We start from the raw sequence: 16539 nt of genomic DNA, 5'->3' as shown, positions 1-16539 counted from the left end.
AAGTTTTCCATAAGTTTTTATTTAAGTAGCTATAGAGAAAACTAGAATCATCATTATACGAAAAATTTTAAGTGCGTTTGAATTTAAAATTTTTACGAAATAGCGTAACAATAACGATTTATCCTCAAACGATTTTAAATATTTGTCATTATTCAAAAAGTATAAGCCATAGATACTTGAAAATTTTACCAGTTATTTAGATTGGTATTTTATTTACATGATTTAATTTTCAAAATATTTTAACTTTTTTGAGATATTTACAGACAACTGAAATTTTCAATTTTTCTGAAAATTTTTTTTGAAGTGTCGATAAAATTTTTTTGGTCCCATCAAAATACTTGAAAATTCAATACAAAGTTTCTCATTAGTTTTTCTTATTGCGATTAAAAAATTATAAGAATACATAGGCACAATTTTTTTTTATTAGCATTTGAAGTTCAAATATTGACTTAATACGTAAAAATTACGGCAATGTTCAAATTATCTTAGATAGAAATTCATAAAATATTTTCCTTTTATATCTAAGATTTGAAAATTGAATACAAGTCTCCTAACACATTTTAACAATAGCAGTTCAAAAATATTAAAAATATATAGCCATAAATTTTTTTACAAGCATTCAAATTTTAATTTTGACAACATACGTAAAAATCATGAAAATTCGCAGATTATTTTAAGCTAGAAATTCATTAAAAAAATTTTTAAATCTATGATTTGAAAATTTTTAATAATCTATAATGTATCCTAGACAGATAAACCGTCTACGTTCAGAATCGTTTTTCGAATACAATTAATAATGCATTTAAGTATTTGACATTATGTTTTTAAGATTTCCGAGTAATGAACAAATTGCAGTGATATGGACTAACACAATTAAAAAAATACAACCATCGTACATGCCTTTAAATTTTTTTGATTCTTAAAAAAATAAATAATAAATATTTAAATAATTAAGGTATATATTTTACATTTTACATGTCTATTGTCTTATCAGTTATCACTTTTATTTACACAAAATAATACCTTGGAATAAAAACAGTAAAAATGTTATATCCATGCTATTTACATTCTCCGGTCTTGTTATTTAGGCTGAATTTATTGATGGCGAGGGGGGAGGAACGCGCAGTCCATCTATATTATGTCTATGGTAACAGTCATGTCGTCCGCTGTCAAAATGTATATATAATATACATAATTATTGAAGTTGTAGCCGTTTTGTGCGTGCGTATACGACTGTTATGTTATATAAATACAAATAAAATAATATTTTTTGAAAAATCACATGTGTGTTGGTAAAAATTTATACGACATTAATTTGACAAAGTTTATAGATGACAGTATGAATAAAAAAATTGCAGGAATAATCAATCGATTTGATTTTGTAAAATTAATTTCATTTATAATAAATAATAATTTACAAGTGAAATAATATTATTTCTAATTGTCGTCGACCGTCGTGTTCCGTCGTGAGCGGCTGTCTGTTGTTGTCCCGCGACCTGCAGCACAATACCTAAACCGGTTTTCTAAATTGATATTTTATCGTAATATTGTTTAATTGATTTTATCATAGGTAATCGTGTTCCTAGTTAAATTTTCATTTTTTCAATACTTATGATTAGTTTCAAAATCTATTAAAAATAAATATTTTTAATTTTGTTTTCATTTATTTACATTATGTTTAATATTTTTCTTTTAGATTTTAATGATTACCATAAAATAAATAATTTTTTTTTTACATTTAAATAATTAACACATGTTATATGAACCGTTAATGCTTTTTACTTTTGTACTTGGGTTATATTTTAATTTCTGCGTACAAGCAATATTTTTCAAGTTATGATATGTGCTTTTTGTATAGTGATTATTGTTTTTAAATAATAAACACCTGTCAAAAATAATAAAAACAACAGTTAAATATTATAATAGATATAACTATATAACTAGCTTCACAGTTTTTAAAAACATATAGATATAATAAATAAAATATAGTATAATGTTTAACATAATAATTTGTCATCATTACATATTTATGTATTTATTATTTTATGTACATGTTGTTTATAAAATAATATTACGTTCAGAAGATTGCCGTTTATATATTCTAGGATGTAAGTGCATTGATTATATGGAATGTATCGTGTAAATTTTATAAGTGTTGTAAGATTCTTAATTTTTGATTTGGTTTCTGTGAGAAGGTAGTTAGTTTATTGTGTTCAGATATTTTTGAAGACCATTTACATGTTTTGTATATATTGACAACAAATAGCAATTTCATAATGTACTCAAAATGTTTAGCACATTCTAGTGGTACAATATTTTTTGGCAATTTCCATTTATTATATAAACCACGTATCATTATGACAAAGGCCAGTTTAGCGGGCCGACTAGACCGACCCAAATATCCTAGATCCTTATACCCTTTGTTACGTATTAAACAATGTTTATATATATATATTATATATATATATATTATATATATATATATGGTGGGGGATTGTCCTACAATACGCGACGTATATGTGTCGCACGACTTATAGTATTTTAGTTTACGTATGTTGTTTCTACAATAAACACGTCATAATTCATACCTATATAATGTAGTTATACTGATTAACATTTAATTGCTGCATTTATATTAATGCAACGATCCAACACCCTTCTATCATGTCTAATGATTTGTTGTATTCTAAAGAATACCTGGTAAAATAATATTATTTCTTCTCATAAAATTGTAAGCAGCTGGAGATTTATAGAATATAGAAATATCTAAATTTTTTTCATTTTGTAACCAAGGTCTTCGTTTTTTATGGAGCAATTGCATTTTAACTAAAGATTTTGAGTTTTTCGATACAATTTTTTTTTTTTAATAAATAATTTATGGTTCAGTTTGTCATTTTTATGTTTGTTATTTAATTGTTGCTCTCTTCCTAGATAATAGTTTTTCCTGTTTTTCATATTTTTCTAACAATTGATCGTACGGAATAATCCTATTTTCAGTTTTAGCCTTTTTATGGGGACTCGGAAGCTGTACAAGTTGAGACACGTATAATTTAGTTGCTGGTGATACTACAGAATACGCAGGACTACTAAAATCATGTTCATAAACATCAAGTCTACTTTCATCGTTTAGATCTCTAGTGTATGTTTTTTTCGGTGTTAATAATTTGAGTTTTTTGGTTCTTAATCTTGAATTAACCTACTACCGAATGAGCTCTTTGTAGTATTAAATTAACGTAAGTCTGCTACTGCATAAAAACAAAATTACCAATTACCAAAATTACCAATCGGGATTTAAAAAAAGTTACATTAATCTTATTGCTTTTAGATATTGAACTTAGTGATGAATGTATGATTTATGACATTTTTACCAAATTTCTATACTATAGCGATATTTATTCACTTGAAAAAAATTAAAAAATTGTGACTAAAGTACTTTTAAAGTTTAAATATTTAAGAAATATCAGATATGCCATAATCACGAAAATTTGAAAGTAATTTTTTAGTTGAAAATCATAAAATTGTTTGTGTTTATATCTGAGGTACTGCCACACTAAGTTTTCCATCAAATAGCTATAGAGGACTCGAAATAAATATCGATAAAATTTTTTTTCGGTTGAGTCAAAATATTTGAAAATTTAATACAAATTTCCTCATAAGTTAGTACGTATTACAGTGATTAAAAAATTATAAGAATACAGAGGCATATTTTTTTTATTAGCGTTTGTAATTCAAATATTGATATAATTTGTCAAAATCACAAATATTTTCAAATGGTTTTGTAGTTAACAATTTATAAACTATATTGTATAAAAAGCTACAAATTTACTGCAAGGTTGTCCATAAGTTTTTCTTATAATAATTATAAAATAAGTCGAGTGTAAGTCAATTAAAAAAATTTTATGAGGCTTTAAATTTTAAATTTTTTATGAATTTCTAGGATAAAATAATTTACGAATTTTCGTGATTTTTACGTATGTTGTCAAAATTAAAATTTTAATGCATGTAAAAAAAAATTGTGGCTATATATTTCTTTTATTTTTCAATTGCTATTGTAAAAATATATTAGGAGCCTTGTATTAAAGTTTAAAATCTTAGATATAAAAAGAACATTTTTTATGAATTTCTATCTAATATAATTTGAACATTGCCGTAATTTTTATGTATTTAGTCAAAATTTGAACTTTAAATGCTTATAAAAAAAAAAATCGTGCCTATGCATTTTTAATATTTTTCAACTGCTATTGTTACAATGTGTTAGGAGCCTTGTATTTAATTTTCAAATCTTAGAATTAATAAGAAAAACTTTTATGAATTTCTATCTAAGATAATTTGAAAATTGCCGTAATTTTTACGTATTTAGTCAAAATTTGAATTTCAAATGCTAATAAATAAATTGTGCTTATGTATTCTTATATTTTTTTAATTACTATAAGAATAACTTATGAGAAACTCTGTATTAAATTTTCAAGTAGTTTGATAGGGCCAAAAAAATTTTATCGACACTTCTAAAAAAAATTTTCTGAAAAATTGAAAATTTCAGTTGTCTATAAATATCTCAAAAAAAGTCAAAATATTTTGAAAATTAAATCATGTAAATAAAATGCCAATATAAATAACCGGTAAAATTTTCAAGTATCTACGACTTATACTTTTTGAATAATAACAAATATTTAAAATCATTTGAGGATAAATCGTTATCGTTACGCTATTTCGAAAATTCAAACGCACTTAAAATTTTTCCTATAATGAAGCTTTGAGTTTTCTCTTTAACTACTTGAAGGAAAACTTATGGAAAACTTAGTGTTGTATTTTTAATTCTTAGTTATAAACACAAACAATTTTATGATTTTTCAACTTCAAAATTACTTGCAAATATTCGCGTTTTCGACAGATTTCGTAAAAATTTGAACTATAAACGCTTATAAAAAAATCGTGATTTACGATTTTTAATTTTTTTTAGCTACAATAAGAACAACTCATAAGGAACCTTGTATTAAACTTTCAAGTTTTTTCGGTCATCCAACATTTTTTTACCGGTACTTCAAAAAAATTCTCAAAAAAATTGAAAATTTTAGTGGTCTATAAATATCTCTAAAAAAATCAAACATTTGGTGAAAATTTCAAGTATTTACAGTGATTAGTTTTTGAATTAAAACCATATATAAAAAATCGATTTGGTCGAAAACTGGTTTTGCGTAAAAATTCCCGTTTTTCCGTTATTTTTTTTTTTGTTTTTCTCGATTTTTATGAAAACTGTTGGAAAATGTTTACTTTTGACCTGTATAATACACCAAGGATATTCACTTTTCCATCGGAATCCACCCCTAATGTTTGAAATTGAAGCATTATTTCGACTATTTATGCTGTACACAGACACAAAATCAAAAACACACACATCATTGTAAAATCAATACATTCATCACTTCGTTCAGAATCTAAAACCTGATTGTAAAACCAATAGATGCATCGTTCACTGTTCACTCAGAAATGAAAATTAATACTTCCTCATTGAGCATATACGAAAAATAGTTTTGTTAGATATAATTTACTACCTACTTACTCGTATCTTAGTACCTTCTCGCTCCTACTCAACATGCCATTTAAGACATGGAATGTTGCTGTTATTATTTCGTTAGTTTTTTGGTGTATTTTTTTTAGCTATCCATTCTATAATATATGAATTAGTATAGATAGTAATCATTATTTTTTTCAATCAGTGTAATTATCTAAATTATCGTAAAACTAATTATATAATGTATCTATATACCATATAATAAGCTGTGATGATAATATTAATGTATGTAACTACTTATTATCTGCAACCAAAAATATTTATTGAAACTAATGTGGTTGTATCATGATATATTTTTATGAAAACTAATAATGACAGTCCTGTTCATTTTTAGTTATTTAGCTTTTACTTCTAGAGAAGGAAATAGGTTCTAACTTCGTTGTATTTTCTTGTGTTGTTTATACGAAATAAAATACATCATAAAAGTATTATTCATTGTGTGGCACCTATTTTTTGATAATCGACTATCAGTAGTATTGACTAAACTTGAAGCAGTTAACGAAAAAATAACACATCTGAATGTGGTTAAACCAATGAAAATGAAAATGTATGTGTACATTTATACATTTCCCACATACCGAGGGAGTCAAGTATGGCAATGAGAAACCCATGTTCTACTGAGTCAAACGATTTCTTGAATTTAGCAAAATATAGTGTTAACTTGACTATTAGCCACAAAACTGTTAAGTATATAGGTGGTGAAATAAATGCTGCTAGTGATGGACGATGGTTGACTTGCCGGGGTGGAATCCATGTTGAGAGTAAATAATTATGAAATTGCGGTTTCTTTTGATACAGGAATATACGATGGAGTTTGGCCATGTATGGTAACGGTAAGATAGAAATATACGTCTATAATTGCAAACGTCAGAGTGGGTCTGCGCCGGCTACATAGGTCACCCGGCGTCGGTGCTGGGAACAGTACATGCCGAACATGGTACCGGCCAATCGCATATTATTTATAATAAAAGAATAAAAAGTATAATAAATTGTAATAATTATAGTGTTTTAGAATTTTATTGCGTGTAATCGAATTAAAATTATATTTTAATGTACATGCACGAACCAATAAATTGACATAATTTAAAAATTAATTAAAAATTAATATTAGGTACTTACCTAAAACCGTTGAAGTGAAAAAAATAGATGTTTGCGTTTAATTTAATGTATATGCTGAACACTCAAAATAAATATCATACAAGACAATGTTTGTTACATTTTAGTAAGTATTTATAGCTGATTATACTTCGTAGTTGGTATAATTTTTATTGTTTGCACATATAACTTAAGTAAAACTTAGGTAAATTAGGTAAACTATAAGGTTTATTTTCAATTATTAAAAAATATTATTGATTTCTTATAACCTTTTTGGATTTAATTTATCTAAGCCTGGTTGTTAAACCAGATATGATTTTACAGACATACAGTGAGATATTCAAGACGTTTTTCAGTTTTCTTGCCAATGTTCTTCCCCCACAGGTAGTTTTTGAAAAATTTAATGTTTAGGGGAAAATATCGAGGTTTAAATTCTAAACATATGGATGTATTGATTGGTATAAATCATAGTAAAATTAATAGTTAAAAAATCAAAAAAATTGAAAATTTGGATGCTAGCCACCAGGGTAGGAAATAGCTTTTAACGTGCATAATATGCAATGTATTGTACAATATAAAATAGCTTTGGAATATTTTCATTTTTTTGTTTATTTTAATAAATATCAAAATATTGCTTTAAATAAATAAATAAATAAAAGTTGCTAAGATATAGTTGCCATTGACAATAATAAATTGTTTAATTTATACATTAGTCTTATTTCATTATTCATTATATCTTTGGCTGTCTTAGCGTGTGCACAAAACAATAAAAGTTTAATTTTGTCTATTTATTTGTCTATAATATTATAATAATTTACTAACCAGTTAATATAATATTATTACTATTATATTAATTATAATATCATGCCGAGCATTGTTGAACAGAGTATTACAGCATCCACCGAGGCGATCGTAATGGACGGTTCTCCTGCAGATCTGAAAAATGACGTGACCGGAGAAATCGTATCGGAGAGTCACTGCGGTGACCTGGCTGATCGGAAATCAAATTTAATACCAAACATCGCCAAACATTTGGGTTCGGATAGCGATGAAATTGATACTGGATTACTGTCTTCCACCTTGATACAACCGGACATAATTGACTCATGCCGATCCGCGGACGAGTTGATGCCAAATACGGCTTTTCCGGTCGAGGAGTTAAGTGGACCGGCTGTAGAAAAGCCAGATATCGAGGTACAACAATCCTCAAGTTGTGTTTTGATGCCAAACCCCTGTATAAATGAGGTATTTGTTATATTATATTATATTATAAAGTTATATTATATTTGTATTTATAAACACACGCTATTTTTCCGCAGGAACCCATAATTCAGGGATCCGATGATGCAAATTCAATAACCACTGTGGCCAAGCCAAAGTGCCGTTCTGCTTGGAAAAGGACCAAGCATTTCTTCCGAAAATTGTTTTGTTGTGGTGATGTCAAGGTCCGGCGTTCTAGTTCTGGCATACTCGTCGAGCCGACGAATTCCGCGGGTGATAAATTAGATTTTAGTTCGCTACCAGTCATGGAGGAACCGGTGTTAACGGATTCACCCCAATTTCCTGAGGATTTTCTGCAGCAAACGACATTGAAAGTAGAGGAGTTCAACGACCCGATTGAAACTGACGTTCAACAGTCCGACTGTGAACCTATAGGCCCACAAATGACTTCCCAAGTAGAAGAGATTAGTGGCCCGGTCGAAACAGACGTGCAACAGTTCCACTGTGACCTTAAAGTTCCACCGTACGAGTGTTTTGTTTCAATGTTGATTCCCGATGTGGAAACGGATTCCGTGGGTGATAAAGTCGATATCGGTTTGACTTCAAACACACACGAACAGATATTGATGGATTCACCCCGGTGTGCAGATGAATTACAGCAGCAAGCGTCTTTGCCGATCGAAGAAATCAGTGGCCCGGTTGGAACAGACGTGAAAAACTCCAGCTGTGATCTCGTGGGTTCTGTGTCAGATATAGTTACCCCCGAAGCTAAGCCCAAACGCCGCACACTGTGGAAACGCTTATTTGGTTGTGTTTTTTAAATATATTCGTCTATAATCATATTTTAAATACAAATTTTAAATTAATAATCGTATATTTTTAGTTAAGGGTTTAAAAGGTCGTCAACGCATTTATTTTTATCTGAAGGTCCAAAGTGAAACATTTAACATTTTATGCTTACAAAAATGATTCATCAATCATTATTGTAAACTTATAATGTTCCATGTTGCGTTTTGGACCTTCAGATAAAAATAAATGCGCCGACATCGACCATAATAATCATATTTCATTTTATTATTTGTTATCCATACCATTGATTTTATAATATACAAATAAATTGGACCACAGAAGTTTTTGGTGATTAAAATTTGTCATATTCTTTATTAGACCTATCGGATGATAGCATAATTTTAATCAACAAAACTCTTATGGTCCAACTCATTTGTATATTATACAATCAGTGGTTATATGTTATACTGTTCAACGTCGAATTGGTTTTCTTCAATGCTTGCTTAGTGTAACAAACCCAATAATCTGTCATTCGTGTTATATTTTCTTAACATTCAACGGTTCCTACATTGTTATACAATATACAGAAAACCAGTAACTGATAAAACGATACAATATGTATGAAGTATGATTTTTTCGAAAATATTATTTTTAACATAACAATTAACAATTTTCTCAGGAAAACGTTAGAAAAGAATATATTTGAAAAAATCAAATTTCGTACATATTGTATCGTTTTATCAGTTACTGGCTTTTCTGTATATTGTATAACAATGTAGGAACCGTTGATTGTTAAGAAAATATAACACGAATGACAGATTATTGGGTTTGTTACACTAATCAGGCATTGAACAAAATCAATTAGACGTTGAACAGTTACGTATAACCACTGATTTTATAATATACGAATAAGTTGGACCATAAGAGTTTTGTTGATTAAAATTATGCTATCATCCGATAGGTCTAATAAAGAATATGACAAATTTTAATCACCAAAAACTTCTGTGGTCCAATTTATTTGTATATTATAAAATCAATAGTATATGGATAGCAAATAATAATTATTAATATTTTCGAAAAATCATATTTCATACATTACGATACGATCCTATAGTACTGTTTTATCATTTACTGGTTGTTTTGTATATTACATAGGAATTTAGGAACCGTTGATAGTTAAAAAAAAAATGACACGAAAGTTACGGTTTGTTACACTGAGATGACATTGAAGGAAATCAATTCGACGTTGAATACAGAGTGTCCCGTGAAGATTTACCCATTGCGATATCTCCCGAAATAATAGTGATGATATCGAAATTCTGGTTTTGTAATAAAACTCACAGGGATAAGAACTACAATTGTTTCATATTTTAATTTATTTAATGTTTTGGTAAAAAAGTAAAATATATTTAACTATTTCCAAAAAAAATTAAAGATAGCCATTTTGTAGAGTTTATTTTTCTGAAAATATTTTCGTTTCAAAATTTCATTTTCAGTAATTTCCTGATTTTTAATATTTTTTTTTAGTTTCGAGAAAAATTGCAAATTATTTAACACCATAATATTATCAAACATGTGACCCGCCGCGCCACGCGCATTCCCATATGGTCGGCTGAATACTTTCCGTGTTCCTAATAGTAATAAATTTATAATCATATTTTATTTCTTCTAAACTAGAAAAAATATCAAAAATCAGGAAATTAGTGGAGATAAAATTTTGAAACGTCAATATTTTCAGAAAAATAAATTCTACAAAATGGTTATCTTTAATTTTTTTGGAAATAATTAAATAAAAAATTATATTTTTTAAATTATTTACGAAAACATTTAAATTAATTTAAAAATAAAATATTTGTAGTTCTTAACCCTGTGAATCTTATTATAAAACCAGAATTTTGATATCTCCATTATTTCGTGAGATATCGTAATATGGGTAAATCCTCGCGGGACACCCTGTATAACCATTAACCATTGATTTTATAACATTCAAATAATAGGAGTTTTTGGTGATTAAAATATTATAATAATTATCGTGATGATGAATGCATGTTGTGATTAATGTCAGTGAATTTGTTTTCTCTTTCTGACCCACTCAAGATATTATGGCTATAAATATGGCCATAATGCCATATAGGTGTAAGTGGAAAAATGTTAAAATAATTATATGATATAAATTTATGTAGTACTGAAATCAAAAGCTGTGGATAAATTTAAAAAACCGAACCGAATGCGTGGACTTTTGTGATGTTACAATTTCTTCCCGAGACCTCAGCTGTCTCGTTGCACATAAAATGGGCTGCACTGACTGTCACTTCTTAACTGTGGCGTAATTTGGAACCGGTTCTGGGGTGGGATATAAGTTTATATACTATCGCCCTAATCCTATACGTTCTTTGATCATTAAATTTCATAGATCATAGTACCATATTAATTTATTATATACATTAAAATATGAGGTAAATGGTATAATAATGGTTTTCAAAGTTATCTTTTAACTGAGGTAGTTTTAAGCTATTCAAATAAAAAAATTTCAACTATGGTTACTTATTTTGATAACCTTATTATTACTTATTTTAAAATCTTAAAATCTTTTAAAGCCAAATACTTACAGGAATTTAATTATAGTTATTAAACAAAAAAAGTCTCTGGGAGTATAAATCCCCATATCTTCCCTATAATATTAAGCCTCTAAACGCTTCTAAACGATCCATAATAACGCTAATTAATACCATCGAGACGTTTACAGATTTTACCGAACATTACGAAGTAAAGTGAAGAATTGATTTTAGGTTATTTATATTTAGCGTTTGAAGTATGAGAAATATTTCACTAAGTTGTGAAATATTTCAATGTTTTGTGATATATTGCATTTTTATTAATTATTTCATTATTTGGCCCTACTGCATTATCAATTTTATCTTCCCGCCAATTTAGGAGATAACTAGATTATAGTAATTATAATTTATATTATTTCAAGTTCATTAGCAAAAAAACTATAATCTTTATAATATATACTAATATACCTAAGTACTGGTTTCCTATACAAATAAATGTCATAAAGATTCATGATCAAGAAAACTCTGATCTGATTTTTTACATAAAAGTATACAACTATATAAGTAACCACGTTCATGGTACATATATAATATACGATACATACATATTCCTTATTTATTTTACATTTTTACATCAAATAATAGGTACAGCAAAAAAATACAACATACTCGTATTATTATACATTTAAACTAAGAAAAAAATGTGTGACAATGACTAATAAGATATTTAATTTATTTAGATTAATTATTTAATATTTTACAAGACAAAACTACAAAAATAATGATAATTGAAATATTTCACACATTTTGAAATATTTCATTTTTTTTAAATTTCATGAAATTTTCAAACACTATTTTTATTATATCATGGACACTCATTACAAAATAGATATAGATTGTCAGGTTAAGAGCATCTTTTTGATAAGCTCCATGTTTGCCGAATTCTTCACCACCTCAATAAGCTTGGTTCGCCTCTTCTCATTGGTAGAATATATATATTATAATAATGTATTATTGTATTTTGTATAATTTAATAGCCAATGAAATGAAATCAACTATGATCGTTGGCGATTGTACACATCAAGTATAAACCGGCGTCGGCACCGCGCAATACGGACGCACCTGAACCGGCCACCGCCGCGGCTGAACCGATCGTCGACTCTGTAAATCACGCAAATAATTATACATATTATTCTAATATAATACAATGTGAAAATATAATGCATTAGTGCTTCGATTTAGATGAAATTAAAAACAAGAATAAAATAGTTATTATTCTATCAATTTTGAAAACTTATTGATCTATAGACAATTTTTAACAAATCGTCTTAATTAAGCACTTTTACTTTGATTTTTAGAGATTCATATAATACAATATCAAATATTTTGCTCACGCTGATATAAAATGAACTTTATAAGTCGTATTGTCCATCGTAAATTTCAGATGCAATTGCGGAACATGCCGTCGATTATCATATGAGAGGGAGCCCCAATCAACGTTGTTTCAAGTATATAAATTTTTTCGATAAAAAATAATCGAATGAGGTAGAGGAAGTGAGAAACGCCCATTCAACTTATACATCGGAAAATTACCTCTCTGGGTCATATATATTGCATAGTTGTGTTACCATCCTACCAGTACCGGGAAGTATATACTATACAGTACACTTTCAAGTATACACTATACATACAGCAATAGCCGAATAGAATTATCGTAAATTATTTTAGTTTTATTTTTGGGTACTACATGTTTTTCATAATGTTATCGCTCGTACAGTATAACGATAGGATATGGTATATACATATATATATATATATATATACAAAAGTATCCATGTATAACGTTTATATTTTATATGTATGGAAGATATCACAATACATGACATTCACAATTTAAACTCAATCTTAGGTAAATGTTGACAAACAATTGAGACCCTAAAAAAAAAACCTGCCTAGGCCTTTCATATCCCAGGCCGACACAGGCTCGTTTTGTAGTATCCCTTAACTCGAGATGTTTCTTATTGCCTATCTTTATGTTAATTGGTTTCTTTACAATCACTACTATAGGTAGGAATTTTTATCTTAACATAATATAAATCTCGGATACAAAAGATAGCTTTTTTTTTTTATTCATGTAATTCATAAAATAAGGCACCGTAAGCCATAATAGTCATGTTAATGTATCTCTCGCTTAATGAAATATTATTTAAATTTGTCTTTGCCACTGAAATTCTTATGATCTTATCGCATCGTTAAAAGATTTGAATTGTTTTATATTTTATTAATATAATTAAAAAAAGATTTGTTTTTTTTTCAAGCATTTAAAAAACAGGTACCTACTATCTTTCCTTAGCACGAATGCTGTTCGCAATAAAATTTAATCTTATCACTGAATTTGAACGTAACTAAGTTGCGATTTTATTTTTGAGTACTTATTTAATGAGTGATTTACACAGCTATATCAACTTGTTGTACAGAAACTGTACGGTAGGTACTAAAAAATAATTAATTTTTTCTGTGAGCTGGTAAACATTATTGGATAGAGTCCCGGTATTATAAATACTATCTAATAATAAATTGTATAATACTAAACAACATTAACGATATGATGATAACTCATAAGATAAAATATTATGAGTACTTAGGTCATTTTTCTGCACATGGTAGACATTTTCTATACCTGTTTTGCGGGTTGTCAGTTTAAAAGGACTCTTGTCAAAATATTAATATATTTTGTAATCGACTAATCACCTCTGAGTTAGTATCATCGAAAATTGAAATAGTGTCACTCGATGCTTCCTTCTATCAAGTCTTATTATTATTATTTTTTTTTTACAATGAATTTTCACACTGGTTTTGCACATAATGCATTCTTGTTTTCCGTAACTTTTATAACTTTTAGTTTATTCCAATTATTTTGAAAAGTTCTGACAATTTTTCAATCATTTTTAAAATACTTTTAACATCTCAAATATCTACTAACCATTTGTAATTCCTGTTAGAAACTATTCTCAATGTTGAGAATCGAAATATTTTTGCCGCGTTAAAACGAGATGACAGGCATATACATATATGATTTTTTTTTCAATAATACACACACTATATTAGAACTAACATATTCAATTTATTCTCTAGAACAAAAATACGAAAAATATCTATTATTTTATGTATGCTAAAAGATAATAATCAGTTGTGCTCAGTTGTGTACAGGCGTGTGTCTCGCGTTTTTCTGATAAAGTTAATTCGTTATTGCTATATCGATACAGCAGTTAATTAGTGTTCCATTATGTCGTCGTCTTCGAGCGGCACTAATTGTATCGGCCAGAATAAAGCCGGCAATAACCTAACCATAACAACAATTCTACCACAAATCCTGGCTTTTAGTTAGTCAGTAAAAACGGTAAGCCACTAAAAGATTTATCCAGCCCGGTATCACCAAGTCTCCAAGCAAATAATTGACAATCCTCCATCTCTAAACGTATCTAACGTGTATATTAAATTAACTATATTAATTAATTAAATGCTTTAAATTATAATAATATTTCACCGCAAGTCAATAATTCGTCTGAGTAATGGTCAATGGTCATTGACGTGAGCGACAACGATAACGGCCTTTCTAATGAGATCGTTACCTCGTCTCTCACAGTTAACACCGCCCTGATCTTCTCTACAACAAAAAAACGATAATACCTTTAATAATAACAAGTATTGTAACAGTATGGTGCATATATTATGGTAACTGGCATCCTAGTAGAGCTGCTAAATTCTTTTCGAACAATTTTACGGGCATCATTAACATTATTATCCCCACGGGCTCTAAAAAAATTAAAGTCATTTTTGATAACATCACGAATGGTAACTTTTGTCTAGACTCTAATATTTTAAAATAAAACAATTACAATGCGTGTATACCTTCTTCGCTTATTTTTTCGTACGGAAAAATTAAATTAGACAACACTGTCTCGGAACTGGAATTTTTCGAAGGTGTCAAGTATCCAGTTAATATTGATGCTTTCAAGTGAATCAACATCAAACAATATGAAAATATCGTAAAGACTCGCATTGTTGAGTTAAAATTCATTTCCCCAAATATTCCATCAGTTTTCTCTGTTTTCAACATGGTTTTCGAATTCAAGACAAGCATCCGGTCCAATGCTACCGCTGCCTACGTTTTGGCCATATTCAAAAATCTGTCGCAGTGGTCCTAGATGCAGCAATTGCGGTGCAACCAAGCACTCGATCGAATCCTGTCCTTACTTTCAAGCCACCGACCCAGTATGCCTTTTTTGCAAACAACCTCATCTTACCACGGATCGCAGCTGCCCAGAATAGTCTAACCAAAAAGAAATTAAAAAAATTATGGCCCACGAAAATATTTCTTATAAAGGCGCCATCATTTTTAAGAAATATAATTGTTGTTCTACTGCTTTTTCTTTTTCTGATGTTTTAAATAGCCAGCCTCCTATTTCTGAAATCTTAAAACCTAACACCTCTCTTCATGAAGATAATTTCCCCAGTTTACAGGAAAATCATAATTTTTTTAACTCTAGGAAAACTAAATTCAAACCCCGCCCCCACCAAATCATAAAAAAAATCCACTACCAATTGAACCTTACTATTCTTCCTCAAACGGGGCAGCTGTTTAAACATACCCTCAAACCAAAATCTTACTCCTGTGAGTAACTCAATTGACTTATCCTGGGTGCATACCCTTTCTCTTACATTATCTGAATCCCTCATAAGTTCACTTCCTCCTTCTACCCTTTAGGCCTTAATTCAATCATCCTTAAACTCTCTTCTTAACATTCGAAACTTTAATTTCCCTGCTTTAAATTGCCTCATAATCAATATAATACTTTAAAATAATTATTTAAAAGAGTGAATAAAGATACTAATATTGCGTTCGGTCCAAAAATCATACAAGCACAAAAAATTTATTAACATAATCCAATGGAATCTGAGAAGTCTCCCAGCTCGCCTCCCAACCTTACAACACCTTCCCTTTGACCATAAATACTTAGTGGTGCTTCTTTCTGAAATTAGGGTTTACCTTCACGTTCCCTAACAATTCCACAGTTCAAAACCTATAGATTTGATCGACCGGATGGGTATGGTGGCGTAGCCATAGTGATTCACAATTCCCTTGAATCCAAACCGATGCCTGCTATTGATATCGCTACTGAATACAGATACATTAGTCATGAAATTGACATCATAGGCGTCGAGATTTTCTCAGCAGATTCATCTTCTCCCCTAAAAGTTTGGTCTTGCTATATCCCCAGTAGTTCTAACGTTCTTATCAACTTG

The 16539-nt window shown here is 28.8% G+C and overlaps 1 protein-coding gene and 1 pseudogene across 1 annotated transcript; both read left to right on the top strand.

Annotated features, from left to right (window-relative positions):
• The first annotated feature begins 7437 nt into the window (after positions 1-7437).
• LOC149058257 (uncharacterized) lies at positions 7438-8803 on the top strand. Its single transcript, XM_089221453.1, has 2 exons — positions 7438-7912; positions 7987-8803. Exons 1-2 carry the CDS (start codon positions 7532-7534, stop codon positions 8707-8709), a joined length of 1104 nt encoding a protein of 367 aa, XP_089077579.1. The 5' UTR covers positions 7438-7531; the 3' UTR covers positions 8710-8803.
• Positions 8804-14518: 5715 nt separating this feature from the next.
• LOC149058256 (uncharacterized) lies at positions 14519-16000 on the top strand (annotated as a pseudogene).
• Positions 16001-16539: the final 539 nt, after the last annotated feature.

Source organism: Diuraphis noxia, unplaced genomic scaffold (genome assembly GCF_037042655.1).
Source record: "Diuraphis noxia isolate RWA-SAM2 unplaced genomic scaffold, SU_Dnox_SAM2 contig0002, whole genome shotgun sequence".
Lineage (NCBI taxonomy): Eukaryota > Metazoa > Arthropoda > Insecta > Hemiptera > Aphididae > Diuraphis > Diuraphis noxia.
The sequence above is the reverse complement of the archived record's forward strand: the minus strand, read 5'-3'. Positions and strand labels throughout refer to the sequence as shown.

Excerpts from the sequence above, each read along its gene's own strand:
- LOC149058257 (XM_089221453.1), top strand. The coding sequence starts at position 7,532 with ATGCCGAGCATTGTTGAACAGAGTATTACAGCATCCACCGAGGCGATC. Across the intron at positions 7,913-7,986 it reads CAAACCCCTGTATAAATGAG|GAACCCATAATTCAGGGATC; the intron begins GTATTTGTTATA and ends ATTTTTCCGCAG.